Raw genomic sequence first — 27,791 nt, forward strand, 5'->3', positions numbered from 1 at the left:
TCCTGGCATTCCTCTGACTCATGCTGCTCCCACTCCTTCCTTCTGTCATAGTCTTCCAAACCATCCAATAGCTTTTACAAAGTATTGTATAACATCACCACTTCCTTCATAATTTAAGGACAAAAATATGGCAGTCTTGCCAACTAGGACTAATGAATGGTTGGTTCCACAGTGAAAAATAGCTGTGACATATTAATATTTAGATATTTCAACAATAATACAGCCTTGGGGAAAGGAATATAGAGTCTTAGGAAGATAATTACACAAAGAGAGGATCTAGAGATGACAGAAGTTTCTAGTACTAAGTCTGATCTTTAGTGAATGAATGAGAACCTTTAGAAATTTCTTCTTTCTAGAGAAGTTCCATTCTTTGCTCATAAGTCCCTGGTGGCTCAGATGGTAAAGAATCTACCTGCAAAGCAGGAGACCCAAGTTCAGTCCCTGGGTTGGGAAGATCCCCTGGAGAAGGGAATGGCTACCCATTCCAGTATTCTTGCCTAGAGAGTTCCATGGACAGAGGAGTCTGGCAGGCTAGAGTCTATGTTGTTGCAAAGAGTCAGACGCAACTGAGCAACTAACACTTTCCCATACAAAGAACAAGATTGGCCGTGAAGGAGACAGACAAGAATATCTTTCAGTTTTGGAGAAACATAAACCTAAAAGGAATAATTAAATACCATAAGATAAAAAGAAACATACAAAGTACAAAGTATAATGACATTGCTATTGAAGGTCATCAAGAGAAAAATACCCTGTAAAGATGTTAAGATCTGTGTAGTCAATGCTGACCATAGTTATTGGCAGGAAGACTTCAAGTAAAATAATTGAAAAATGAACCCAATATTGAAAAGAATATAGCTCATGGGAATTTATGTGTTCAGTTCAGTTCAGCTCAGTTCAGTCGCTCAGTTGTGTCTGACTCTTTGTGACCCCATGAATTGCAGCACGCCAGGCCTCCCTGTCCATCACCAACTCCTGGAGTTCACTCAGACTCACATCCATCGAGTCAGTGATGCCATCCAGCCATCTCATCCTCTGTCATCCCCTTCTCCTGCTGCCCCCAATCCCTCCCAGCATCAGAGTCTTTTCCAATAAGTCAACTCTTCGCATGAGGTGGCCAAAGTACTGGAGTTTCAGCTTGAGCATCATTCCTTTCAAAGAACACCCAGGACTGATCTCCTTTAGAATAGACTGGTTGGATCTCCTATTTATGTGTTAGCATTTACCAAATACCTACAGGGTTTGGAATCCCATTCTTTTAAGCAGAAGACAGAGAATGTTGACAAGAGAGGAAAAGAGAAAATAATAAAGTCAATCAAATGACTTGGAAATTTTTTAAAAAGGTGAAAAGTTTGGATTACGATGAACATGGAGGAAAGAAGACAGGTTAAGAAGGTTTAAGAGCAATTAGCAAGGAGTTAAAGGTACTATTTAGAGATGGTGATTGGCAGCCATTAGGAATTTCCATGCAGTATAAGTTAGAAGAAACGAGCTTGTGTGGTTAGTGGACCTCAGCAGGATATCAGGAAGAATTTCCTGATGGTAAATGTCAAGAGTTCTGGTTCGCAGGATCAAAGGGCAGCTTCTGGGATGTGCCTATCCCAGGAATATTTTTCAGCCTCAAGCAGGAGACTGTTTGGGTGGTTTTCAGCAGCCCTGTGGATGGATGGGTCTGCCTCCTTGGAATCCGCTGGTCTCATGTTGCCGAGGGGCGTGCCCTCCACAGCTGCTTTCATGGACTCCCAGCCAGCAGCCAACTCCCAGCTCACAGGCCATGGAGTTTTTCCCCCAGAAAGGAACAACTAAGTCTTTCAGTGTCTGTTCCCCACTTGGACCAGCCCTTAGGTATACACTGTGGTTTTTCAGCTCTTCAGCACTTGGGCACTTTCCTTCGGAGCCAAAGGCCTCCTGGGAACAATGCAGCATTTGTGTGTTGACAGTAACAGCCTGTGGGCCAGAGACACTCAGCCAAACTCTCCCTCTGTCCCACATGGGCTGGATCGCACACCTCATCTGCAATAATCCATACTCAGTCAGCCCCAGCTCGTCTCCAGGGGCCAAGCGTCCCACTTCTCTTCCCCCCTCTTCCCCAACTTCTTCCCTAGTTCAATCCCCAGCTCCACTATCATGTTTATCCCAGTGGTCCTGCAGGATGATCTCCACCAGCTCCCATCCCACCCACGGGGAACAATGACACAGAGGTGGCTCATGGCCTGACTCCAAACAGTAGGCACTGAAGAGGGAGGTCCACTCTGCTGAGCTGGGCAGGGGGTATTTACGAGAGGTTAGGTCTGCAAAGAGATGCCAGCCTTTTCCTATAAGATAGGGCTTTTAACTTATCATGTGGTTGTTGATTCATATGGGGAGTTAGGAATGCAAACAAGCATAGAGTTGTACACGGTCTTTTTCTGTCAAGTTCAGAGACTTGGAAATATCGTTAGACTTCTGGCATGAAGACAATTCCAGAAAGGTGTCTAAAACCATGTTTGTGTCCTTGGCTCTGAGTCAGAGAGGGACAAGGGCTTATGAAGAGTAGGGTTTCAACCCTTAGGCAGCTCTACAAGAGGTTGTATGTAAGTCTCGTGCAGTATGAATTCAATATTAAATGACCCATCAGAACAGTCTCCCTCTAGGAATGCTCCCCATTCCCCAACTTCCCCTGCCCTCCACTTGACAGCAAAAGCACAGTGTTTCTCCTAAAACTTCCATCCAGTGTATGGGTCCCCTCAGTATGAATGTAGAAGAGAAAAATCAGATGGGTAGTAGAGAATATAGAAAATTTAAAAGAAAGGGCAAGTAGAGTAATTGAGATTTTAAGGAACAAACTGGAGTTTTGTGTGTGTGTGTGTGTGTGTTTGTATGTGAAGCTTGGTGAGTCTGTTATTTAGTGTCTCTGAGATTTGAGTCTTTTTATTCAGCATAAAGTAGTTACTTGATTGTATGCAGAAGAAACAGGGAAGCAATCAGAGTTCCACCTTTGACGTCTTCTCTTCTGCTTCATGATTTTCTCTCTGAAAAACATCATGACATGGATATTCAGCTCTGGAGCCCAATCTTGTTTTTGAACTCTGAGATTAACAAATTGAGCTATTTAATCCCTCTTGAAAGCCCTAAATCCATCTTCCACTGTTATCTCATGAACTCCTCATATGAATTTGACTCGTTTCCCATCAATATTGTACACAGAATGGTAAAATCCAAAATTCAGCTCCTTTGAATATGCAAGATCTTCCCCCAAGTGCTTTTGGAGTTCTATTTTGGTTTGGTTCCCATGACTATGGCCTTCCCTGATAGCTCAGTTGGTAAAGAATCCACCTGCAATGCAGGAGACCCCGGTTCAATTCCTGGGTCAGGAAGATCCCTGGGAGAAGCAATAGGCTACCCACTCCAGTATTCTTGGGCTTCCCTTGTGGCTCAGCTGGTAGAGAATCTACCTGCAATGCGGGAGACCTGGGTTCGATCCCTGGGTTGGGAAGATTCCCTGGAGAAGGGATAGGCTACCCACTCCAATATTGTGGCCTGGAGAATCCCATGGAATGTAGTGCATAGGGTCACAAAGAGTCGGACATGACTGAGCAACGTTCACTCACTCCCATGATTACATCCTAAAAAGAGTCTCGATCCTGACCACCATATCTTCCCACTCCTTTACTTTTAATCAAATCCAGTGGAGGTCAAAGAATTTTTATTCAACAGAAAATTAAAGGGACTGAGAGGTAAAATGGATCTGATTCAATGGACATGAGTTTGAGCAAGCTCCGGGAGTTGGTGATGGACAGGGAAGCCTGGCATTCTGCAGTCCATGGGGTTGCACAGAGTTGGACATGACTGAGCAACAGAACTGAACTAAACTGAAAGGGAAAAAAAACCTCAACTTGCTTTACCTGCAGTTTCATACTTACCAATCCCTTCCCTTTCAGGAATCCATCACAAAAATTTTGCACTTGCTCTACTAAGACTTCTGTTATAGGCAATGTATCCCACTTATCATCCAGAGTCTGGTAAATTGCTAAAGCAGGCAGTTCAGACAACTTTAGTTTGAAAAATGATATCGCCTTTTCATTTTGCTTCACTCCACTGTCCACCAGAATAAAAAGAATCTGCAGTTGGGGAAATTTGAAAGAGAAAGATCTGTCTGAGGTCCTTGGAAGAAAGAGACACTTGGTGATGGTTGCAGTTTACACTGATTGAACTTAGGGTCTGTGCTGCACAATTTAAATCTTCATTGAATTAAAATGAATTTCTTCTTTTACTTTGCATTGTTTTAAGTTTTTTCCCTTTGGATCAGGTCTATTTAATTTTAAGAACATAGCATTGGAAGACAGTTTCATGATTAGCTAAGGGAGAAAGTATGATCTAAATGGCTAAACATGGAGAATTCTTTTTAAATGTTGCCTCTAGTACTTTCTAGCTGTCTGACTCTGGGTGCATTACTCGGCCTCTCTGAGATTCAGTGTTCTCATTGGATTTTGTTGGGGGGAGACTGAATGAGAGAATACATAATATTTCTAATATACTTTTTAGTATATATAGTAAGATGCTGGGAGGGATTGGGGGCAGGAGGAGAAGGGGACGACAGAGGATGAGATGGCTGGATGGCATCACCAACTTGATGGACATGAGTCTGAGTGAACTCCGGGAGTTGGTGATGGACAGGGAGGCCTGGTGTGCTGAGATTCATGGGGTCACAAAGAGTCGGACACGACTGAGCAACTGAACTGAACTGATAGTAAGTGCTTGATAGGGCTTCCCTGGTGGCTCAGACGGTAAATAATTGTTAACTATTTTATATTATTAAATCAAACCTTCTGCCCAATGAGGAAATCTCCTTGATAACAGTCTAGTTAGAGAGTTATCTATATTTAGTAACACTGAAAACTTCCAGTGTTAGGGAAACAACCACCAGAAAGATTTTTTTTTTTTTTTTTTTACCAAACAGCCCATCACTGAGGTCTCTAGTTCAATGCAGTAGACTTGAAGTAGTTGAAGTTTTACTATTTCAGTGACATAAGCAGAACTGCACAAAGTGGGGAAGGGAAAGAAAAATATTTATTGCTTATCCAGTGGGCAGTAGGTACAAGATATGTGTTTTATGTGAGAAATAAGCCCTGAGGTCTAAAACTTCAGAGTTTATAGTAAGAGTAAATAAATCACGGGGCTTCCCTGGTGGCTCAGTGGTAAAGAATCTGCCAGCAATTCAGGAGACATGGGTTTGATCCCTGGGTCAGGAAGATCCCCTGGAGGAGGGCATGGCAACCCACTCCAGGATTTTTGGCTGGAAAATCCCATGGACGAGGAGCCTGGCAGGCTACCAGGCCATAGAGTCACCAGGAGTCGGACACAACTGAAGCTGCTTGGCATAGCATAGATACATGAAGCTATCATGACTAACAGGTGATTTTTATGTTCAGTCTCTTTGGATCTCTATTTTTTGTCCAACCATCAATGAATAAAAAAGAAATAGACTTACTGCTAATGGAAGATATGATTAAATACATCTTTAACAGTTTAAAATACATCTTAAGTTTTAAGGCAGAGTAATGGGATTTATTATACTCCAGTTCTCCCTTCGTTATCTCTTAACCATAATTTTTTTCCACATTTCTCTCACTTCCCTAGCCCCATCTCTCTTTTTCTGGTGTCCTACAGCTGATTATTCAAAAGGGAATCTCCCCGTCCAGACTTACCCTCCCCTGGAAGAGCTTAGCTGCCTCCTGAAATCTGTGCAAGTTTTCTTCAAACTCTGAGGAGGCCTTGTTCATAATCAGTAGAAGATGAATTGGAATCATACTATTGAATAGGCCAATTGCAGTCTGGCAAATTGAAATGTATTAAAGCAGAATGAAAGAGAAAAGGAGGGGAAAAAATATTAGTGGCGACTCAATGACTAGGTACATTGGACCATAAACGATAGCTGTCCACCCATCACACCAATGGCAATTCCTAGAAGATGGCTTTGGATCAGTTTCACTCTCCTAGTTTTCATGCAACTTAGTAGATCCCTCATCCCCACACTGAACAGGGTGGAGCTGAGTAACCAAAGGGATACTGCAGTAGTGATGCAGTGTGACCTCCAAAGGTTAGGTCATAGAAGACATAGTAGCATCTGCTTTGTTCTCTCCTGTATCACTTACTCTCTTATACTGTCCCCTCAACCAGCCCTGGGAAGAGATTCACATAGGTCCTATGAAGCAACTAAGTTCTCCTGCTAACAACCACCACTGACTTGCCAATCAGGTGACTGAATCATCTGGGAAGAAACCTTCCAGCCCCCATCAAACTTTCAGGTGATTGCCTCCCTGACCAATGGCTGCAACCTCACATGAGCCCCTGGGATCAGAGGCCCCCATCCGTAGCCACTCCCAAACTTGACCCACAGAAACTGTATGAGATAATCAATTATTTTTCTGTTCTAAGTTGTTACATTTTGGAGTAAACTGTTATGCATCATTAGACAACAAATATACCATGGAATATTTTAGTCACTTTTTTCAACCCCTTTTGAAATGTGGCAAGGGCAGTCAGATTTTGGGAATTCCCTGGTGGTCCAGTGGTTAGGACTCCAAGCTTTCACTGTTGGAAGTGTGGGTTCATTCCCTGATTAGGGAACAAAGATCCTGCTAGGCCACCTAGCACAGCAAAAAAAAAAAAAAAAAAAAAAAACAACAAAGCAAAACAAATGAAAAACCAAGAGAAGCCAGATACACTTAAAATAGGATTTTGAATCCTTCTTAGTAGTGTACACTTTTGAGTGCTGATGATGTGCTGGGTAGTGTTTTCAGGTCTTTACGTATAATAACTAATTTAATCCTCAAAGTCCCAGTTTTATAAATAAAGACATTGAGGTGCAAGATCTCCAAAAGTCACATAAGTGATGAGCTGGAATTCTCAGTAGGCAGAGTGACTTGAGAGTCTGTACTTACAGAGTACAGACTCTTTAAGTACAGTACTCTTTAAGTACAGACTCTATACAAGAGACTCTATACATGAGACTATCCATGAGACTCCTATTCAGCTGATGGCAAAACCTCAACAAAATCAACTCAGCCCTAAGCGCGGTTGAGTTAGTTCATTTCAGGTCAGCCGTAAGATAACTGCTTCAGGAGATGGGAAGTTTGGCCCTTCTTTGCTGATTAGAGATGGTGATTTCCCCTGAGGCTGTGGATGGTCGAGTGGAGGAGACAGCTGTGAGGCAGAGGGAGGAGAGAAGGGAGACTGTAAAACTATGACTCTAGCCCCTTTCATTTCCCTTTTCAGAAACAGCGCTGCAACTGTCTCTATTTTAAACAAAATCCCATTTCTTCTTACCTCTCCCTTCTAAATACAGAAAGTATTGCTGTAAAACTAGCATGTGCACAGAGAGAGCTGTAGGTTAATGAACAAAGTCCCAAAATGATGGGAACTGGAGTCACTAAATAATCCCATGGAAGGAGGAGCCTGGTAGGCTGCAGTCCATGGGGTCCCTAAGAGTCAGACATGACTGAGCGACTTCACTTTCACTTTTCACTTTCATGCATTGGAGAGGAAAATGGCAACCCACTCCAGAGTTTTTGCCTTGAGAATCCCAGGGACAGGGAGCCTGGTGGGCTTCCATCTATGGGGTCACACAGAGTTGGACACGACTGAGGTGACTTAGCAGTAGCAGCAGAAGCTACATACTACCCTGTAGAGAATTTTCAGCTCTACTGGCTGACGTGTAGGCAAGGAGGATCCAATAAGTTCTTTCCAGAAACTTTCTCCCTGTAGTTTAAAACAGGGCTTCAATTTTAAATTTGGAGGATTAGAAATTTAAATAATTGTCTCTTGTTTTGTTATTTAAATTTATAGCATGCAATCTACCCTTCTAGAACAGAGATAGAGGATAAATCTTGGGAAGAGTCAAGAAACCAAAGCTAAAGAGTCAAATGATACAGTGAAAGGATAGAGGAAGAGATTGAACATTGCAGAAATGATGAGTTTAATCCTAATAGACACAGTCCGATTTTCATCTTGAAGCCAAGTGTTGAGTGTATGCATTACCAGTGCACAGGAGGTCAACTATGGGACTGGGGATTTCTGTCCAGTTGCTAGTGGTACAAACCTCTGCACCAGAAACAGATGAGAAATAACCATAGTAGTGTGAGCAGGTCTCAATAAGAGAAAAACGGTACTTTTGGGAAATGAAAAAGTCATGATAAAACTTGGTTCTCTGGAGAAATTCTTTCCTAATTTCTTCTTGATATGAGTTGGTGTCACCTCTAATGTAGAACTTAACAAAATGTGTCATTGTTCTCTAAGATGAGAGACGGCCCAATCATCAGAACTTAGGAAGGCTAGTCTTTGCCTCTGCCCTCATTCACCTGTGGAATTCCAGGACCCTGGGTCATAAACCAGGCACTGGTTTATGTCTGGCACTGGATCATCTTTTCTGGTCCCCAATGCACTCCTGGTAGCCTTATAGACAATGACCAGAATGATAGTGGTCTAGGCGCTTTTCAATGCCTTTTAAATTATTGCTACCAGTGACCCTGGGATGCATGTGTTTGCAATCTTAGCAGAAGTGGAAATGGGATCACCATTCTATGGAGACAAACATGGTGTGAGAGGTGGACAGGAATGTAGTCAACAGGAAGAGAGGTGTTTTCTGTTGTAGGCTATGTGGGGGAATGGAAAAACCACAGGACTCAGTCAGACAGATCAGTCGTGAAAAATGCTGGGTCAAGTGGACAGGGCTGTCACTGAACTTCAAATGACAAGTTGTAGGGCTTGAGGAAGTTACTTCACTTTTCTGAACTCCCGTTTCCTCTCCTATAAAATGGAAATAGACAATATGACTTCATGCATCATCAAATTTTCTGCCTTCTTTTCTACTTACTGTGTAATATTGAATGTTGCTTGGAACTTGAGAGCCCTCCTCTATAAAATGGACATAATAATCTCCTCTCTTCTACCTCAAAAAAATATGTAAGTATTATATGAAAAAGTGACATAAAAGGGTTTTGTTAGTTCTGAAAAGCATGACATGCATATAAAGTACTGTTATGAGAGAATATGCAGCATTTCGGAGCCGAGGTAGATCACTGGAAATCAACACTCCATCACTTAATGATGTAAGTTCGGGAAGGTAAAAGGTAGGACATATAAGGTAATTCTATAAGCTGTAGGTGTTAGAAGGCCAGAAGATTATCCGGACGGGTGGACCAACACCTTCACCCAGGTTGTAGACAGAATGCAACAACCAAGGAACACACCCAGAAAGAAACCTGAGACTCCAGGAGGGTCTAGGCAAGTGCCAATTGTACCCGACAGAACTGCTGGTCATGAGTCTGCAAGGAGGTAGACACAGAAAATGGGAATAGATGTGTAAAAACTTTTTAGAAATTTTACATTGCTGCAACATCCAAATATGTGATCAGTGTTTTTAAACAGCTCATTTGTATTTTATAAAAATATTGGTCTCTAATGCTTTAGGAAAAAAAAATTGACCTTCAGCATTTTTGCAATTGTGGCAAGCTTGCCATCTTGTTTGAGAAGCATGGTCTAGAATGCTGGTCACATCAGAGTTGCTTCACTGAACTCTCTTGCAACCAAACTCAGAAGTTTTTGATTAGTCACCTCAACTTTGCATTCTGACTCTCTTACTTGTCATGTAACGTGTCATCTCACTTGTCTATTTCTTTCTTTGCTGGGTAGGAACAAGTTTATCAATCTTAAGGGTTGTAGTAGGGATGGCAATATAAACAATTTCGAGTTGATTTAATGGTGGTTACTGTTATTATGGGCTGCCCTGGTAGCTCCGTCGGTAAAGAACCTGCCTGCAGTGCAGGAGACCCTGGTTTGATTCCTGGCTTGGGAAGATCCACTGGAGAAGGGATAGGCTACCCATTTCAGTATTCTTGGGCTTCCCTTGTGGCTCAGCTGGTAAAGACTCCACCTGCAATGCAGGAGACCTGGGTTTGATCCCTGGGTTGGGAAGATCCCCTGGAAAAGGAAATGGCAATCCAGTCCAGTACTCTTGCTTGGGAAATCCCATGGACAGAGGCGCCTGGTGGGCTACAGTCCATGGGGTTCCAAAAGAGTCTGACATGACTTAGTGACTAAACAACAATAATAACCGTTATTATTCATTAAAAGATCAGAATGCTTGGAGGAAAAGATTTCTCCTATGAAGGCAATTACCCTCCCTGACAAAAGGACTTCCAGGTCTAGAGACAGGGGCTACTTACTATAGCATTGTACTCTGTAACCAGGTGGAGGTTGTTGCTCTCAATGAAACGGCTTAACTTGGTGGCATCCATGCTTTCAAAGTCTTCACCCTTTAAATCCAGTTGTTTGTTATCCACCTGGATCACACAGAAAGGATAAAATTGTCACTGTTCTGTCATCAATAAATGTTTCTGAACTATTAACCTCAAATCAGGCACTAACTCAAGCTCCAAAGACAGAAAGGTAAAGGTTTCTGGCCCTCGAGGAATGCACTGTCCTGTGGGGCACAGAGAAGTAAACAGGAACATCCCACAGAAGGTGACAAGTATCATCACAGACCTGTATGTCACCTAAGGAAGAGGAGAAATGCTTCCAGGAAGAGACAGCTCCTAATCAACGGCTAAGACTTGGTCAGATGAATGAGGATGGGATGGGAGTTTTAAATAACGAACAGTGTTTGCAAAAGGCAAAAAGATGACAGACGTTCTGTTCTAGAAGCCGCAGTTAGGTTAGCTCGACTATAGCAGTGGATGTTAAGTGCAGTAGGAGAGACACATGGACAGCGGGGTGGAAAGTGACTGCAGCTGGCCAGACTCCTCTATCCTTGTGATTTCCCAGGCAAGGATACTGGAGTGGGTTGCCATTTCCTTCTCCAGGGGATCTTCCTGACCCAGGGATCAAACCCAGGTCTTCTGCATTGCAGGCAGATTCTTTAGGATCTGAGCCATCAGGGCAATGGGGTAGGCAGGGCAAATTCCCAAAGAACCTTGAGGTCAAGATAAGTAATTAAATTCTAACCTGAGGGCAAGGGGAGCCACTTAGAGGATCAGATTTATGTTTTATTTACATACATTTCTAATGTGAAATAAAACACACATGCAGATAAAAGCACAAAATGGAAAATATAAAGCTCAGAAAATTGTCACAGAGTAAACAACTGTGGAACCACCACTCAGGGAAAGACATAGAATATTGCCAGAATGTCTGAAGCCCTCTGAGATCTTTCTATTGTTGTTGTTTAGTAGCTAAGTTGTGTATGACTCTTTGCGACCCCATGGACTGCAGCACGCCAGGCTTCCCTGTCCTCCATGATCTCCCAGAGTTTGCTCAAGTTCATGTCCATTTTATAATCCGTTATTTTTCTGCCAACGTTCACCATTATCCTGACTTTTACAATGACGATTTTCATTCTTTATAGCTTTACTGCTTAAAAATGCATCTCTCTATTACAGTTGAGTTTCTTTTTAAAAATATTATGTAGGGACTTCCCTGGTGGTCCAGTGGTTAAGATTCCGTGCTTCTAATGCAGGTGGTGTGGGTTTAGTTCTTGGCTGGGGAACTAAGATCCCACATGCAGTGGCGATGCACAAAAAAAATGATGTAAGTGGAAACAGGCAATGGTTTTTTTGTGTGTATCTCAATTATTTTGTTTTTAAGAGTTATCCATATTATTGCATATAGCTGTAATATGTTAATTTTCCTTGCTGTAATAGTATCCCATTGTATAAATATGCAAAATCTTATTTTACTACTGATGGATATTGAGGTTGTTTCCAGTTTCTGGTTATTAAAATAATGCTGCAATGAACTCTCTTGTTCATTTCTCTTGGAACTCATGCCTCTGTATCTATTGAGCATGTATTTAGGATTGAAATTTTTAATTATAGGATATGTATATTTTTGATGTGCATTTTGATGTTTATTTGGGAGAGAAGGCCAAGCTATTTTCTTAAATGAATAGTAATGTATACTTGCATCTGTACTGTTTGAAAGATCCCAGTGCTTCACATCCTGGCCAGCACTTGGTATTATCTGCCTTTCTAATTTTATTCATTTTGATGAATATGTGGTAGTATTTCATTGTGGTTTAACCTCTAATTCCCCAATTAACTAGTTATATATCATCTTTTTTGAAGTTTATGTTCAAGTCACTTGCCTATTTTTCTATTGAGTTGATCCTTTCCTTGTTGATTTGAAGATGTTTTACATATTATGGATATGAGCCCTTTATGGTTCTATATTACATATCTTTTCTCACTGGGGACTATTTTAATAGTAACTGCATATGAATAGAAGTTAATTTCAATGTAGTCATCAACCTTTTTGTTTATAACTAGTGTGCGTTTTTGTTTTGTTTTGTTTAAAATGCTTTGACTACACCAAAGTGCTGAGATCCAGAAGTGCTGACATTCACTCAACTGGCGACTTACTCACCTTATGATTGTGTGGTTTTTTTTTTTCCACAACTCAAACTTATGAAATACATAAATGCCAAAGTACAGAAAATATTTGTCTTTAAAAAAAGAATCTTGAAAAAAAAAATCATCGAAACTACAGGATATTTTAAAATGTGAGTTCCCTTTGCATATTTAATTGTTTTAAAATTCACACTATTGGAGAGAAAGCCTGGGAGAGAACTATGAAAGCAGGAGAAAAAGTCATCCTAGGTGGGGCCTCGCCCACCCTTCTCCCATCCCTCTCCTCCAGGAGAAAGAAAGTGAGCACAAAGGATTTTTAAAGCTGCATAATGCCCAGGTTGTGCTAATGGTAAAGAATCTGCCTGCAAATGCAGGAGAGGCAGGAGATACAAGTTCAATCCCCAGGTCAGGAAGATCCCATGGAGGAGGAAATGGCAACCCACTCCAGTATTCGTGCCTGGAGAATTCCATGGACAAAGGAGCCTGGCGGGCTACAGTCCATGGGGTTGCAGAGTCAGACACGACTGAAGCGACCTAGCAATGTACGTTTCCTTCCTAAGGTTTTGCTAATTGCACAACCATCAGAATCATTACTGTAATCACAACCAGGGTCCTTTTTATGTTTAACATGTTTAAATACTTTCTGGTTATTTTTCTAGAAACTTGGAAGCCTGGTGTCTACACCACAGTGGATAGAACCGTGCTCAGAGCCAGGAGCTCCTCCCTCGCCGCTCTCTTTTCCCGGCAAACCCTCGCATTTCCCAGAACAGGATGAACAGGAAATGCCAGCTACTCCAGGTGGCTCTGGACTTGAGGAATGCAGTATATGGGAGGCAGAGTTTGTGAAGTGGTGATAACATTCTCTAAGAAGCGAAGATCTTTCATAAAAGCCATCCTCCCGAAGCCTCTCCAATTGGTCATGGCTCTTTAAATGAAGCATACCTGATTATTTCTCTATTTCTTAAACCAACAAACTCTGGAGCGCTCATGTGTAGGGTTCCTGGAAACATTTAAACAGGAAACCTCCCTTCTGTAAAGGGAATGTATTTGCATAATGCCCTGGAAAGAAAATCCGACCCTGGATCCCAGAATGGGAGAAAATATTTTTTAATATATTTTTCCAGTTTTTGGAAAGAATTTTCCTTGAAAAATCATATTATTTTTCTCCTCAAGAAAAGGGGCACCAGAAGAAAAACAGAAACAGTAAACCAGAAGGGTTGTTACCTTACAATATAATTTTGAGGTTCCCCAAGAGTATCAGATGTAGATTATTATATGAGTCAGACACTGTATCATACCAATGGATTTCATCATTCCTTTGCTGTTTGTTAGTATTTCGGCAATACTCCTTTGAATTAATTCTGGTAGATTCCTGTAATTAACAACCCAGCTTTTTGTAAAACATTAAAGTTGTTTTAGTTTGCACCAGCTACAATATTAAATATCTTGGCTACCACGGAGAAATCATTTGTTCAGTACATGCCCTCTTGTCTCTGGGGTTTGTTTTTATAAGCTAATTGGTTACCATATACTTGGTAAATATATACTTTGGGATTTCTCTGGTGGTTTAATGCTTGGGAATCTGCCTGCCAATGCAGGAGACATGGGTTCTAATCCTGGTCCAGGAAGATCCCACATGCTGCAGAGCGACAGAGCCCATGCACCATAACCACTGAGCCTGGACTCCAGGACCTGCGAGCTGAAATTACCGAGCCCACGTGCCCTCTAGCCCACAATAATGAGAAGCCCACACGCTGCAACCAGAGAGTAGTCCCTGCTCACCACAACTAGAGAAAGCCGTGCACAGCAGTGAAGGCCCCATGCAGCCAAAAATAAATACATATATATATATATACTTTAGAAAAATATTTTAAAATTTGGCAAATCTTATTTATTGCCTTCCTTATCAGTTTATTTTTATGTACTCTGCTCTGATTCTCTGCTTGGCTAGGTGCATTTCTTATAACAGGTTTCCAGGAATAATTGTGAAAGGCGTGAAAGGATGCCTCTACTCTATTTCTATTACTATCCCGTTGGGTCAAAGTTAAACTAATTCTATTTCTTCAAATAGAAGTGATGGAAAATACTCAAAATGAGGTACACATTCAAATAATATCTGAGATTCCATTTTAGGACAGGCTTACGGTTTATTCAACACAGGATTAGGGTAACAGTGTGTCCTATTGAGAGTAGGGGGCTGTCTATGGCCATACCACCCTGAATGCCCTGGATTTCACTTGATCTCAGAAGCTAAGCAGGGTCGGCCCTGGTTAGTGCTTGGATGGGAGAGTGGGGAGGGACTTCACACTAGTGCTAAGACAAGCTGTGTCCTCACACAGACAAGTTGTCATACACGACATTTTAATTTTTTCTCAGTCACGTTTAAATAGTTGGCCTGAACTATTTTTACAGACTGATGCATTCCATAAATATAGCAAATGCTGCACTCTTTTCTCTCCCATATAACTGTCAACTCATATTTCCACTTATTATTTCAGCTTATTTCTAAACATGTTCTTACAGTGGAAATTTGCTGTATGGGCTAATTCTGAAATTTCTTTGCCAAAATATGTCATACATGTGTGTGTGTGTGTGTGTGTGTGTGCTCAGTCATTCAGTCATGTCTGACTCTTTGGGATCCCATGGACTATAGCACACCAGGCTTATTTGTCCATGGAATTTCCCAGGCAAGAATAATGGAGTAGGTTGCCATTTCCTACTCCAGCGGACCTTCCTGACCCAGGGATCCAACCCACGTCTCTTATACCTCCCACACTGGCAGGTGAATTCCTCACTACTGCTGCTGCTAAGTTGCTTCAGTTGTGTCTGACTCTGTGTGATCCCACAGACAGCAGCCCACCAGGCTTTTCTGTCTCTGGGCAAGATTCTCCAGGCAAGAATACTGGAGCGGGTTGCCTTTTCCTTCTCACTACCGCACCACCTGGGAAAACCCAAAATATGTCATGCCTAGGTTAAATCTTGAGAAATAAGATGGGGATTTGATTAAATAGTGCTAGGGAGAGAGAAACTGTTTAGGAAAAACATTTTTTGTTTTCTTTAGCATTATTTAATAAGGCTTTATTTAATGAGGAGCATTAGAGTAGGTACGATATAGGAGTAAAAACAGGCTTTTTTCAGAGTTAAATACTGTAGAAAGTCACTATAATAAGGTAGAAAAGGTAGCTTTGGAGTCAGCCATACTGGATATGGGCTTCCCTCTTAGTTCAGTTGGTAAAGAATCCACGTGCAACACAGGAGAACCCGGTTCAATTCCTGGGTTGAGAAGATCCGCTGGAGAAGGGATAGCCTACCCACTCCAGCATTCTTGGGCTTCCCTTGTGGCTCAGCTGGTAAAGAATCCTCCTGCAATGCAGGAGACCTGAGTTTGATCCCTGGGTTGGGAAGATCTCCTGGAGAAGGGAAAGGCTACCCACTCCAGTATTCTGGCCTGGAGAATGCTGCATATGAGTTAGATGTTTGTGACTCTATAGTTCTGAGAGTCTAGACATCAGAATCAAGCTCATGGAACTTTAGTTTCTTTATTGATAATGCAGGGTCGATAATGGGCTTCCCTGGTGACTCAGACAGTAAAGAATCCCCCTGCAGTGATGGAGACCTGGGTTCGATCCCTGGGTCAGGAAGATCCCCTGGATGAGGGCATGGCAACTCACTCCAGTATTCTTGCCTGGAAAATCCCATGGATAGAAGAGCCTGGTGGGCTTCAGTCTATGGGGTTGCAAAGAGTCAGACACGACTGAGTGACTAAGTGCACACAGGGATGATAATAATAATTTCATCAGATTCTAGTGCCTATCATAAATTAGGCTCTAAAACAAACAGATGAAATTCTAGATCTTAAATAAAAGAAAGTATCAGAAGATCTGCAATTGGTTCACATTTCCCAGTGTCAAGAAGTCTTAACTGCACACGTAAAAGGGCCTCCTAATGGGTCTACACAGAGCCACAGAGACCAACGGGCAGGAATCCGTGAAGACCATGTCCATTGTGTAAGTATATCTGTTCACTCCCAGACCACCCCTACAGGACACAGGAACTGATTATCATTTCTAAACACTGGGATCCTCTTCTGAAGGGCACAGTCACACTGTATGGTATTTTTTTGAGTATATTAAAAGCCTCAGTTTGTTTAATGCCAAACTTCTAAATATACCTCAATGTAAGAAAACACTAAAAAAAAGAGAACAGCTTTGGTTGATGTTCTTTTTTAAAAAAATTATCCCAAAAACTTGAATAATAATCCTAGTAAAATTTGGACTGAATTTTTGAAAGTGTAGGGCTCCAAAATCACTGCAGATGGTGATGGCAGCCATGAAATTAAAAGATGCTTACTCCTGGGAAGGAAAGTTATGACCATCCTAGACAGAATATTAAAAAGCAGAGACATTATTTTGCCAACAAAGGTCCGTCTAGTCAAGGCTACGGTTTTTCCCGTGGTCATGTGTGGATGTGAGAGTTGGACTATAAAGAAAGCTGAGTGCAGAAGAATTGATGCTTTTGAACTGTGGTGTTGGAGAAGACTGTTGAGAGTCCCTTGGACTGCAAGGCAATCCAACCAGTCCATCCTAAAGGAGATGGGTCCTGGGTGTTCATTGGAAGGACTGATGCTGAAGCTGAAACTCCAATACTCTGGCCACCTGATGCGAAGGGTTGACTGATTGGAAAAGACCCTGATGCTGGGAAAGATTGAGGGCAGGAGGAGAAGGGGACGACAGGAGGATGAGCTGGTTGGATGGCACCACTGACTCGATGGACATGGGTTTGGGTGGACTCTGGGAGTTGGTGATGGACAGGGAGTCCTGGCGTGCTGTGATTCATGGGGTCGCAAAGAGTCGGACACAACTGAGCCACTGAACTGAAACTGAGGAAAACATGTTTATCTAGGAGTTGTCACCACAGACCTGCCAATGGAGCAGGGTGCTTGTTTTCTGTATGGCGCATAAATAACCTTGTCCACAGGGGTTCCAAGAGTTCATTTGGAGTAGGTCTGTCACTGGTGGGAAACAACCAGCAGATTCTAAAGAAGCGCGAGCAGCTCTGGGAAGTCATCAACAGGGCTTTGTAGAGAATAAATTGTAAACAAAGTTAAAGCGCTCGTTAGAGGTCGTAAAACCTGCAGAGACACTGGAAGCAACAAGCACTTGTTTTTCTTCCCAAATGTGTATCTTGGTGGAACTAGGACTTTTAAATCAGGCTTTCATAAGACTATAAACAACAAACGGGGAAAGAAGTACTTGTGCATCTGTAGCTAATTGGAGTTTTTTGTATGGACAGGTTGCTACAAATAGTTCAACGGTACCAGGAAATGCATTAGTGTAACCTTCTATATCTTTCTTTAAAAAAGCATCTTTTTTTTTTTTTAACTGAAGTATAGTTAACTTACAATATTATGTTAGTCTCTGGTATACAGCAAAGTGATTCAATTTAGATTTTATATATATAATGTATGTGTATTTTCATATTCTTTTCCATTATGGTTTATTATAGTATATTGAATATAGCTCCCTGTGAAATACACTAAGACCCTATTATTGGTCTATTTTATACATAGTCTATATCTTTCTCACCAAAACTCTTCACAGAAGGATTTGATTTAATCCTATTTTACAGTGCAAACCAGCAGCTTCTGTCCAGGTGGGGGAAGAACTGCTGAAGGGACTCAGGCATCTTCAGAGTTTTGGGAGTGAGTAAATTCCTCAAACACTTTCCGAGTGTCTTCGAGGTACCAGAGACCTACTGTAGACCTTTGGGACACAAAGATGAATGAGTCATGGTTCCTGCCTTGCATAAGATCATGGTCTAGTAGGGTAAAGGTGAAACAGACACAGAAATACACGACATGCACTCTAAAGTGGTCAGTTACATGGGATTTTAGCAGAAACTCTGTCCGTGCTCAGTCGTGTCCGACTCTTTGAGACCCTATGGATTGTAGCCAGCCAGGCTCCTCTGGTCCATGGGACTTTCCAGGCAAGACTACTGGACTGGGTTGCCACTTCCTCCTCCAGGGGTTCCTGACCCAGGGATCAAACTTGAGTCTCCTGCATCTCCTGCATTGGCAGGCAGATTCTTTACCACTGTGCGACCTGGGAAGCTTTAGAAGAGTAGTTAGGACAATTTGGAGATTCCAGGGAGCCTTTCTGAAGGATAAGCTGCTGGAACTGATTCACTGGAATATGAGGAGGAGTTGGTTGGGTGAGCCTAAGAGAAAAGGGCCCAAGAGGGGCTGGCATTCTAGGCAGAGAAATAGCCCATGTGACATGATAGAATCATGTCCTCATACTGTGTATAGTTGGGTATTGAAATGGTAGAGACTAGGGTGGGAATGTGCTAGAAAAGGGAATGGAGAAGCAGGTAGTGGCCTGGTCATAAAAACTACACATTTAAATGTCTTGATTTTGTTCTTGTAATATGGGGGGATATTGAAGAGTTTTTTAAGAAGGAGGTGTCATGGTCAAATGTCCATTTTAAATCCATCATTGTCATACCAATCTAGAAACTGAATAAGAAATAGTGAATGGAAACCTATTAAGAAGGTATTTAAAATGTTTATGCCAAAGGTGCTAAGAGTCTAAGTGAGGAACAAAATAGAAAGAGCAGAGGAAAAGTCAATTTTGTGCATAACACCATCAGTACATTAATTGAATCAATAATAATAATACAGGAGCAACAGTAAGATTCGGGCAGCTATAGACACAGAAAATACTTCAATCTATTTAATAAAGATGGAAGTATTAACTGGATAATAAAACAACATGTAGGGATGGAATGGGGAGGGAGGAGGGAGGAGGGTTCAGGATGGGGAACACATGTATACCTGTGGCGGATTCATTTTGATATTTGGCAAATCTAATACAGTTATGTAAAGTTTAAAAATAAAATAAAATTAAAAAAAAAAAAAAAACAACATGTAATGGCCATGGCTGTGGGACTGGCTAAATCAGACTTCTATCACGGAGCCTCACCAGCGGCAACACTGAGTTTTCATTGCTGTTAAGGGACCTCCCTCATAGCTTAGACAGTAAAGAATCTGCCTGCAATGAAGGAGACCTAGGTTCAATCCCTGGGTCAGGAAGATCCCCTGGAGAAGAGAATGGATACTCACTCCAGTATTTTTGCCTGGAGAATTGCATCGTCAGAGGAGCCTGGTGGGCTACAGTTCATAGGGTCCTGAAGAGTTGGACATAATTGAGCCACTAACCCTTTCCCTTACATTTATGAACTCAATATTGTTGATTACTGTCTTCCTTCAGAAGTATCACTTGTGTTTTTTGTGTCTCTACAAATATTTTGATGGTGCCTGAATAAACTGATGTAATAGAAAGTAAAAAGAAGAGTGAAGGAGAACATAGGTTCCAAATACAGGGTGGGAGGTATGATCGGCAAAGACTAGAGACTGAATGAACATAGCTATTCAGTAAAATAGTGTTTTCGTGGGAAGAACGTGACACAGCGAGGGAAGATGACAAATTCAGTTTTGACTAAGTGAAGACTGCAGTCAGTCAGTTCAGTTCAGTTGCTCAGTCATCTCTGACTCTTTGCAACCCCATGGACTGCAGCACACCAGGCTTCCCTGTCTATCACCAACTCCTGGAGCTTGCTCAAACTCCAGGCCTGCAGTATTTATGAGGATATTCAAATAGTTATATCCAGCAAGCATCTGAATCATGGAGAGGTCTAGGCTAGGGATAAAACATGCCAAATTCTCAACAAACACATAACCGTCAAACATAAGAAAAGATCCTGTTACTGAAGACTTACTCATTCATTCATTCATTGATTCATTCACAGGCAGAACACAGAGGAATTTAAGGGCAGTGAAAATCCTGGAATACCATAACAATAGGTTTATGCCATTACTCATTGTCCAAAGCCATACATTGTAGAACACCAAGAGTGAGCTATGATGTAAACTATAGCGTTTGGGTGGTTATGACATTTCAGTGTAGCCTAATCGGCTGTGACCAGTCTACCACTCTGGTGGAGATGCTGCTGATGGGGGAGGCCATGGATGTGTGTGGCAGGAGATATAAGGGGAATCTTTGCATTTTACTCTCAGTTCTGCTCTGAATTTGAAACTGCTCTAAATAAATAAAGCCTTTTTCAAAAATTAAAAAAAATGATTCATGCACATATTCATTTATTCAACAAATATTTATGAGTACCTGCTGGGCAGGCACTTTTATTTTTTATTTTGTTTTTTTTTAAGATGCTTACCTAAATTTATTTTTAGTTTATTTTTGGCCACAGATCACCCCATGCAGAACCTTAGTTCTCTGATCAGGGATCAAACCCATGCCCCTGTAGTGGAATTGCAGATTATTAACCACCAGACGACCAAGGAAGTCCTGACAGATGCTGTTAAATGCTCAGTGGTTGAAGTAGTGAATAAGACAGTCTCTGCCTCCATGGATTCTATAACTTTGATTGGGAAGAGCACTGGGTCAGGCAGTAGTGTGGATAGAGAAAGAGAAGAACTCAAGGAGATTAAAAGAAGAGGTGGACCGAGAGAAGCAGGTTCCTAGATCAAGGAAAGAGAGAATATTAAAGAGAAAAGAGTGGCTAACAATGTCAAATATGGCATAAATGGTCAGTAAAATAAGATCTAAACAATGTTGGTTGGGTTTGGAGATATGGAAGCCATGGTGACCTGGTTGAAAGCAGTTTTAATGGAGTGATATGCAAATTAGATAACAATGTATTAAGAGCTTAAAGAAAGCTGAAGACAATACAAAATACATTTTAAAGAGATTTGGATGAAGAATGTAAGAGAGAGAGAGGATAAAGAGGAGAGGGAAGGACATTCAGACCAGAAATTTTGAAACTTTAATGTCTGCTCAGTTTCTTATTTCCAGTGGACTCTGGTCATCTTCACTATGACATTCCACCAACAATATAAACTCAACAACCAAAGAAAGCCTCAGAAATACCTACTTCTGTTATAACCTCACTACTCCTTAGATACTGTGACTTCCAACCTCTCCTCCTTTCCATAATTTGATATCTGATCCTTGCAGTAGCGTGGACAGAGAAAGAGAAGAACTCAAGGAGACTAAAAGAAGAGATGGACCCAGAGAAGCAGGCTCCCAGGTCAAGGAAAGAGAGAATATGATGTCTTTTCTTCACTTTCTGCTGCTTCCTCTTCGCTGCAGATCCTTAGTACACGATCTATCTCGTCAGCCTAATAAAAGTTCTCTTTATTCTTGTATTTTTTGCCTAATCATCCATCTGACTCATTGCTGCCAAAATAATCTTGTGCAAACACATTTCTGTTCATGTTATTCCCCTGATCTAAAGGCTTGAGGGGCTGCCCAGCGCCAGTCAACTTAAGTGCAAACTCATTAAGCTGGTATTCAAATTTCTCGACAATATGGTTCCAATCAAATTGCTCTTTTATTCATCTGCCCAAAACATGTTCCCTGAGATCCAGTCAAGTTGGCTTGATCACTCTTTCCCAAGTTTAATTTTTTTCCCCCATTTTGGCCATGAACTCTCCTTTATGTTGTCCAAATTTTATCTGTTCTTTAAATCCCAGTTCAGTTGTCTCCTTCATAACTTATTTTGGTCAGAATTCCTACTCTGCTTTTTTTTTTAATCCATTTTTTATTCTTTTTATTAGAATATATTACCCTTAACACTGTTGATAATGGCATTAACATTAGAAACTGTGTTGATGTCAGTACTGAGAACGTCCTTAAGAAGGGAACAAAGGAACTGTGTTCCAATACTCACTGAAATCTTCTTAACCTACTGTTGATTTTCTTCATTGTAAAAGAGACAGGGAAACTGTAGGGGTTTGGGAGATGGCTCAAAGGAAGAAAATGGCATTTTATATTTTGCACATTTCTGGATTTAATGTGTGCAGGCAATACAGAAGGTCCAGAATGTGGAATAACTCTTAAGGCCATTCAGCCAGAACTTGGATCATGGGTTACAAAGCTGATGTTTTGGGCCAAGTCATTTAGTGCCTATCCTGCTTTGACCAGTTAAACTCTTGTAATGTTTCACCTGGAGAAAGAAATGGCTACCCATTCCAGTATTCTTGCCTGAAGAATTCCATGAGCAGAGGATCCTGGAGGGCTCAAATAGGGGCCTGGAGGTCCCTGGGGTCTCAGATAATCGAACATGACTGAGCAACTAACACACACACACACAATATTTTACCCATGGTAATGCTGTTTGTATTATAGATACTTGTATGTTATGTTTACAATCTCTACCATATTTTAAGAGCTATGAGAGGGGAGAATATACTCAATGTGTTTTAAGGATCATTACCTTGCATAGAGAACCCAGTAGTTGTTAACATATGTTTGATAAATGTAAGCAAACTCTCAAAGATATGAAGATATTAAAAAGTATATATATATGGAAATATAAAAATATAAAAATCTCTGACCCAGGGATCAAACCCAGGTCTCCCACATTGCAGGCAGATTCTTTACTGTCTGAGCCACCAGAGAAGCCCCATAAAAGCATTTATTATAGAACTGCAGTAATATAAAATATTTGAGATTATCTAATTATCTGTAGAGAGCTAACCAGGAGACCTGAGTTCAATCCCTAGATTGGGAAGATCCCCTGGAGAAGGGAATGACAACCCACTCCAGTATTCCCGCCTAGAGAATTCCATGGACAGAGGAACCTGATGGGCTACAGTCCATGGGGTTGCAAAGAGTCAGACACGACTGAGGGACTAATACACACACCGAATTATCTATAAATAGGAAAATGGCTAATTAAGCTATGCCATGTCCAAATTATGGCGCTGTATGCAGTAGTTTTTTTCTTGGTATTTTTTCTTTTAAAAATTTATTTATTTTAATTAGAGTATAATTGCTTTACAATGTTGTGTTAATTTCTGCTGTAAAACATGAATCAGCTACATGTATACATATATCCCCTCCCTCCTGAGCCTCCCTCCCACTCCCCTTTTATTTTATAGATGAAAGAATTGAAGCCAAGAAAGTGTTTGGTGACTTGCCCAAGTCACATGGATGCTCAGTGACAAAGCAGTGCTGTAAATCTTATGTGCTGACCCTCAGTCCAGGCCTCTTCCTATTTCATGACAGCATCTGTTTAGGAAGCTTGAGTTGAGCCATCCTCCTCATATGGTCCCTGATGCTGGCATCACTGTTGTGATTCAAGATCTAGACTCCTTTCTGGTCTCAGAAGTCTGTGTATTCACAACCCAAGGAAGAACTAGAAGGCTGGAGCTGCCCACCTGACTTACCAGACGGAAGAGGGAAATGGTGTTCCCAGTGATGTTGTAGTGAGCCAGAACCTCGGAGGCAGTGCTGATCCCAAAAGACACGTCTTGGAAATTTTGCACCACACTGTGGATTAGGGACACTGCTGGTACTTCTAAATCCTAAAGACAAGAGGGAAAAAAAAAAAAAAAAGAAAAGAAAAAAAACCCACAGGTTGTTTCTGGAGGAAAGAGACTAGGGAGTAGAAATATGCTCATACTTATCAAATCGAAGCGTCCAGTGAGACAACATTTACCTCTAAAAATGTAGGCTGGCTTCTCAGGGACATGGTTGAATTTTCCAGGCTGGGTGGGTTAATAGGTAACTATGACATAGTGGCTAAGTCTAGAACACCTATCTGGCTTTACCATAGAACTTGTAGTTTGTTGGGCTTCACTGGTGGATCAGCCGGTAAAGAATCTGCCTGTAATGCAGGAGACCCAGGGTCAGGAAGATTCCCCTGGAGAAGGGCATGGCTATCCACTCTAGTTTTCTTGCCTGGAGAATTCCATGGACACAGGGGCCTGGCGGGCTACCATCCATGGGGTTGCAAAGAGTCAGACATGACTGAATGACTAACTTTTAGTTTGTTAATAGCTGAGTGGGATCTCAAAATCACAAAGACTTGAAGAGTTGGCCTCCACAGTCATTGATAAACCAAAGGAGGCAAATATTTGGGGAATAATTTGTAGAGGAAAGAAGAAATGTAAAAATCAGAAATAGGTGCTGTCAAAAGAACCAAAAAAGAGAAAATAAAAATAAGAGAAATTAAAGTGGAAGCTTAGAAGTTTTATTAACAAGGCTGTGTAGGACGTTGGGGTGCTCTTTCCACTGTGTGTAAGCCATGAAGACACTGTTCAGGCGTTGCTCCAACTCTAGAACCAAGGCCTGCAAGACAGAGCAGGGAAGCCTGTTCTGAATGATGATTCCAGGCCTTCTACAGCAAGCTGGCCTTATTTCCCTGCAGTCATGGGACCCTCGTCCCCAGAAGCTCTGAGCAATAAACAGTCGTGAACATGTCCTTGACATTTCTCTGGCCAGAGAAGGAAATGTGTTCAGAGAAAAGATCATGGTTAGCCTTGCAGCTGGGGTCAAGTAGAGGGAGTTGGCACTTTGCTCATCCGAAAGGGCGTGTGGAGTTCATTTTAGGTTATGAACAATTGTTCTTCAAGGCTTCATCTTTTTTAAAAAAATCTGCTCCTTAGAATGGAATTGCTCTCGGAGCAAACAGCGACACCTGGTGGCCATTTGAGTTATCGCACCCTCCTCCAGTTCCACTTCCTTGCCACTCCTGCCTGAGTGTAGGCTGCTGTTTTTGTCTACAGGTCTGATCTCTCATTACTAAAAAATTTGCCCCCAGGCCTCACCCCCACTTCCCCACCCTACTCCCGTCTTCCTCCCCTACTTATATCTCATCGATTTTATTTCCAGCTGTGTACGCAGAAAAGACAAGATGATGGTGATTTGGAATTAATGAATAGAAACAGACAAGGTCTGAGAGGAGAGAGTAGGGGATTAATTAGCTGTGAAATCACCAGATGTTACCTCCAGAGAAAAAGAAAAATGCTGGAATAATGCCTTTTCCTTTATGGTTGATTTTTTTTAGCAGGCAGCCAATCTGGAAGACTGGCTAAGACCTTCAATATGCAAAATGTCATCCTTATTCAACATTTCAGAGCAAACAGATGAAAAAAAAAAAAGAGTGTTTATGCATGCTCAGTTGCACAGTTGTGTCGGACTCTTTGCGACCCCATGGACTGTAACTCACCAGGCTCTTCTGTCCGTGGGATTTCCCAGGCAAGAATACTGGGGTGGGTTGCCATTTCCTACTCCAGGGGATATTCCCGACCCAGGGATTGAACCTGTGTTTCCTGCATTGGCAGGCAGATTCTTTACCATGGAGCCACCTGGGAAGCAAAAGAAGAGTGGGGGACTCCTTACTTGGTAAGAGGTTCTAGACTGGAGGCAGCTACTCACAAATGTGTTGCCTGCTTGATACAAGTTGGTTTACTCTGGGCCCTGCCTTGGAAATTAAAATACTGACTGACGCTTCAAAGCATGTACAGATGGGGAGACCCAGACAGCAGCCTCAGAACTCTCAAAACAAATATGAGAAAGATGTGATTCAGAGACTGGGAACATCTAGAAATTGTGAGATCTTGATTGACAAGCTAAAATTAGACTCTTCCCTTTGACTTTTAAGGCAGTATCATCCGGCCAGCAAGTGACTAGCATGGCTCCCTTAAGGTAGCATATTTCTGGTCACAGAGGGTCAGACACGACTGAGTGACTGAACTGAACTGAACTGGGAGAAGGGCAGGTGGCAATATCTGAACAAACCTGGAAGAAGCCTATGACAGCCACCTCAGCAGCAGCAATGAATTCCATGGCAGCTTGGACATCTGTGAGCTGCATGGGTTCCTGGGCACCAGGACCATCTAGACAGAGATGAGGGTAGGGGTGGGAGGAAGAGACAGAGAGAGACAGAGAGTTTGCAGGTACCAAGTGGAGAAAAAGCAGCTCTAAATCACAAGGGCATCTCTATTTTTCCTCTTCTTAAGGCCAAAGAGAGTCAGGAGTGCATTTGTCATTCCAAGGCTTTCTTCCTTTACTAACTTGTGGAAGGGGGACTCCTCTCATAATAGCCCATTTAAAAATAATATTTATTTATTTATTTGGCTGCTCCAGATCTTAGTTGTGGCATGCAGAATCTTCAGTTGCAGTAGTGGGATCTAGTTCCCTGACCAGGGATCGAACCTGGGGCCCCCAGCATTGGGAGCACAGAGACTTAAGTCATGGGACCACCAGGGAAGTCCATGATAGCCCATTTCTGAAGGATGTCAGACTCTCCTCTTCTCTACTAGGCAAGGCAGATCTTTATCTAGCATTTCCTGAAAAGTTCCTAGGTTTGGGGAACAAATACCCAGAGTTCTACCAATATTCCCTTCCCTTCTCCCAATAACACTTTCACCCCCTGGTCACTCAAGTGCTCTTTTCTTTTACCTGATGATTCCTGAACTTCTGCAGCAACTTCCGGGGACAGTTTGCATGTGGAGAGAAATAACAGAAACAGGCATCTGGACAGCATGGCTTCCATTTTCCTGCTCTCGCTCCACGCCCTGGCCTTGGTGTTTGGAGCCTCTGACTCAGGGCAGCCCACTCTGCAGTTAATGGATTGTGGCATAATTTGTGCTCTGGGAACATTGCAGCTGACTCCAGGGCAGGGGGACCTTCAACTTTTGAGATAAGAGACAGGATTCGGTAACAGGGCCTCAGAATGAAACCAATCAGAAGAAAGTCAGGCTAGTTCCTTTAAATAAAACAAAACATTCTATGCCAAGTGTTGACTTGGGCACTACGGACGTAGCAATAATGGTGATCTGATCACCTCTCCCAGCTTAGATTGTTAATATGAAAAATGGGCAATTAAATAGATCATTTAAATGTAAAATGGAAAGTGATTAAAAAATTGGGAAACTCATAGGGTGCTAGGAGAAGATGAACTAAGGACATTTTGGACAATGATGGTGTCTGGTAAAAGCTGTCTTCCTGCAGGGGGTGCCCAAGCAGTGCGTGTGTGCAGACTCTGTCATGTCTGACTCCAGGGAGGAATACTGGAATCGGCTGCCATGTCCTTCTCCTTGGATCTTCCCCACACACAGATCGAACCCGCATCTCCTGCGCTGGCAGGCAGTTTACCACTGCGCCATGTGGGAAGCATGCCTAAGCAGAGTCCTGGGTAAATAAAACTTTTCCAGGCAATGAAGGTGGAAAGGGAGTTTCACGTAAAGAGCCAAAGCACTGAGATGCAAATGTGATGTGCAAATTACTAGTAAGAGAATTATTAGTAATTGAGTATTACCAGAAAATGGAATAATAAATCTGGGCAGAAAGGCATTCTGAGGCCAGATCCCAGGGGACTTTGTATACTAAGTGTAGGAGCTTCAGCTATATTTTTCAGATGATGGGGACCTTGTATACTAAGTGTAGGAGCTTCAGCTATATTTTCCAGGTGATGGGAAGCCACTGAAGAGCTTAAGCAGGAGAGAAAAAATGCCTAATGTGGCCCAAGTGCCTGTGGAAATCCAAGGGATTCTCATAAGCAGGGGATATATAAGTCTCAAGCTTAGTAGAAACTTCTATC

General features: G+C 41.9%; 1 protein-coding gene across 1 annotated transcript; it reads right to left on the reverse strand.

Annotated features, from left to right (window-relative positions):
* Positions 1 to 2,963: 2,963 nt before the first annotated feature.
* Positions 2,964 to 26,744, reverse strand: ERP27 (endoplasmic reticulum protein 27). Its single transcript, XM_055566151.1, has 7 exons — positions 26,651 to 26,744; positions 25,988 to 26,085; positions 23,632 to 23,769; positions 10,206 to 10,322; positions 5,688 to 5,813; positions 3,903 to 4,100; positions 2,964 to 3,011 (listed from the first exon to the last, which is right to left on the reverse strand). The coding sequence occupies exons 1-7, from the start codon at positions 26,742 to 26,744 to the stop codon at positions 2,964 to 2,966; spliced, it is 819 nt and encodes a 272-aa protein (XP_055422126.1).
* Between the last annotated feature and the right edge of the window lie 1,047 nt (positions 26,745 to 27,791).

This window comes from Bubalus kerabau, chromosome 1 (genome assembly GCF_029407905.1).
Source record: "Bubalus kerabau isolate K-KA32 ecotype Philippines breed swamp buffalo chromosome 1, PCC_UOA_SB_1v2, whole genome shotgun sequence".
NCBI classification, from domain to species: Eukaryota; Metazoa; Chordata; class Mammalia; order Artiodactyla; family Bovidae; genus Bubalus; species Bubalus kerabau.

Coding starts and splice junctions, on each gene's coding strand:
- ERP27 (XM_055566151.1), bottom strand. CDS start 26,744: ATGGAAGCCATGCTGTCCAGATGCCTGTTTCTGTTATTTCTCTCCACA. Junction 26,086..26,650: donor AGAAGTTCAGGAATCATCAG/GTAAAAGAAAAG, acceptor ATCTCTGTCTAG/ATGGTCCTGGTGCCCAGGAA. Junction 10,323..23,631: donor CCATTTCCCTCTTCCGTCTG/GTAAGTCAGGTG, acceptor TGTGTGATCCAG/GTGGATAACAAACAACTGGA.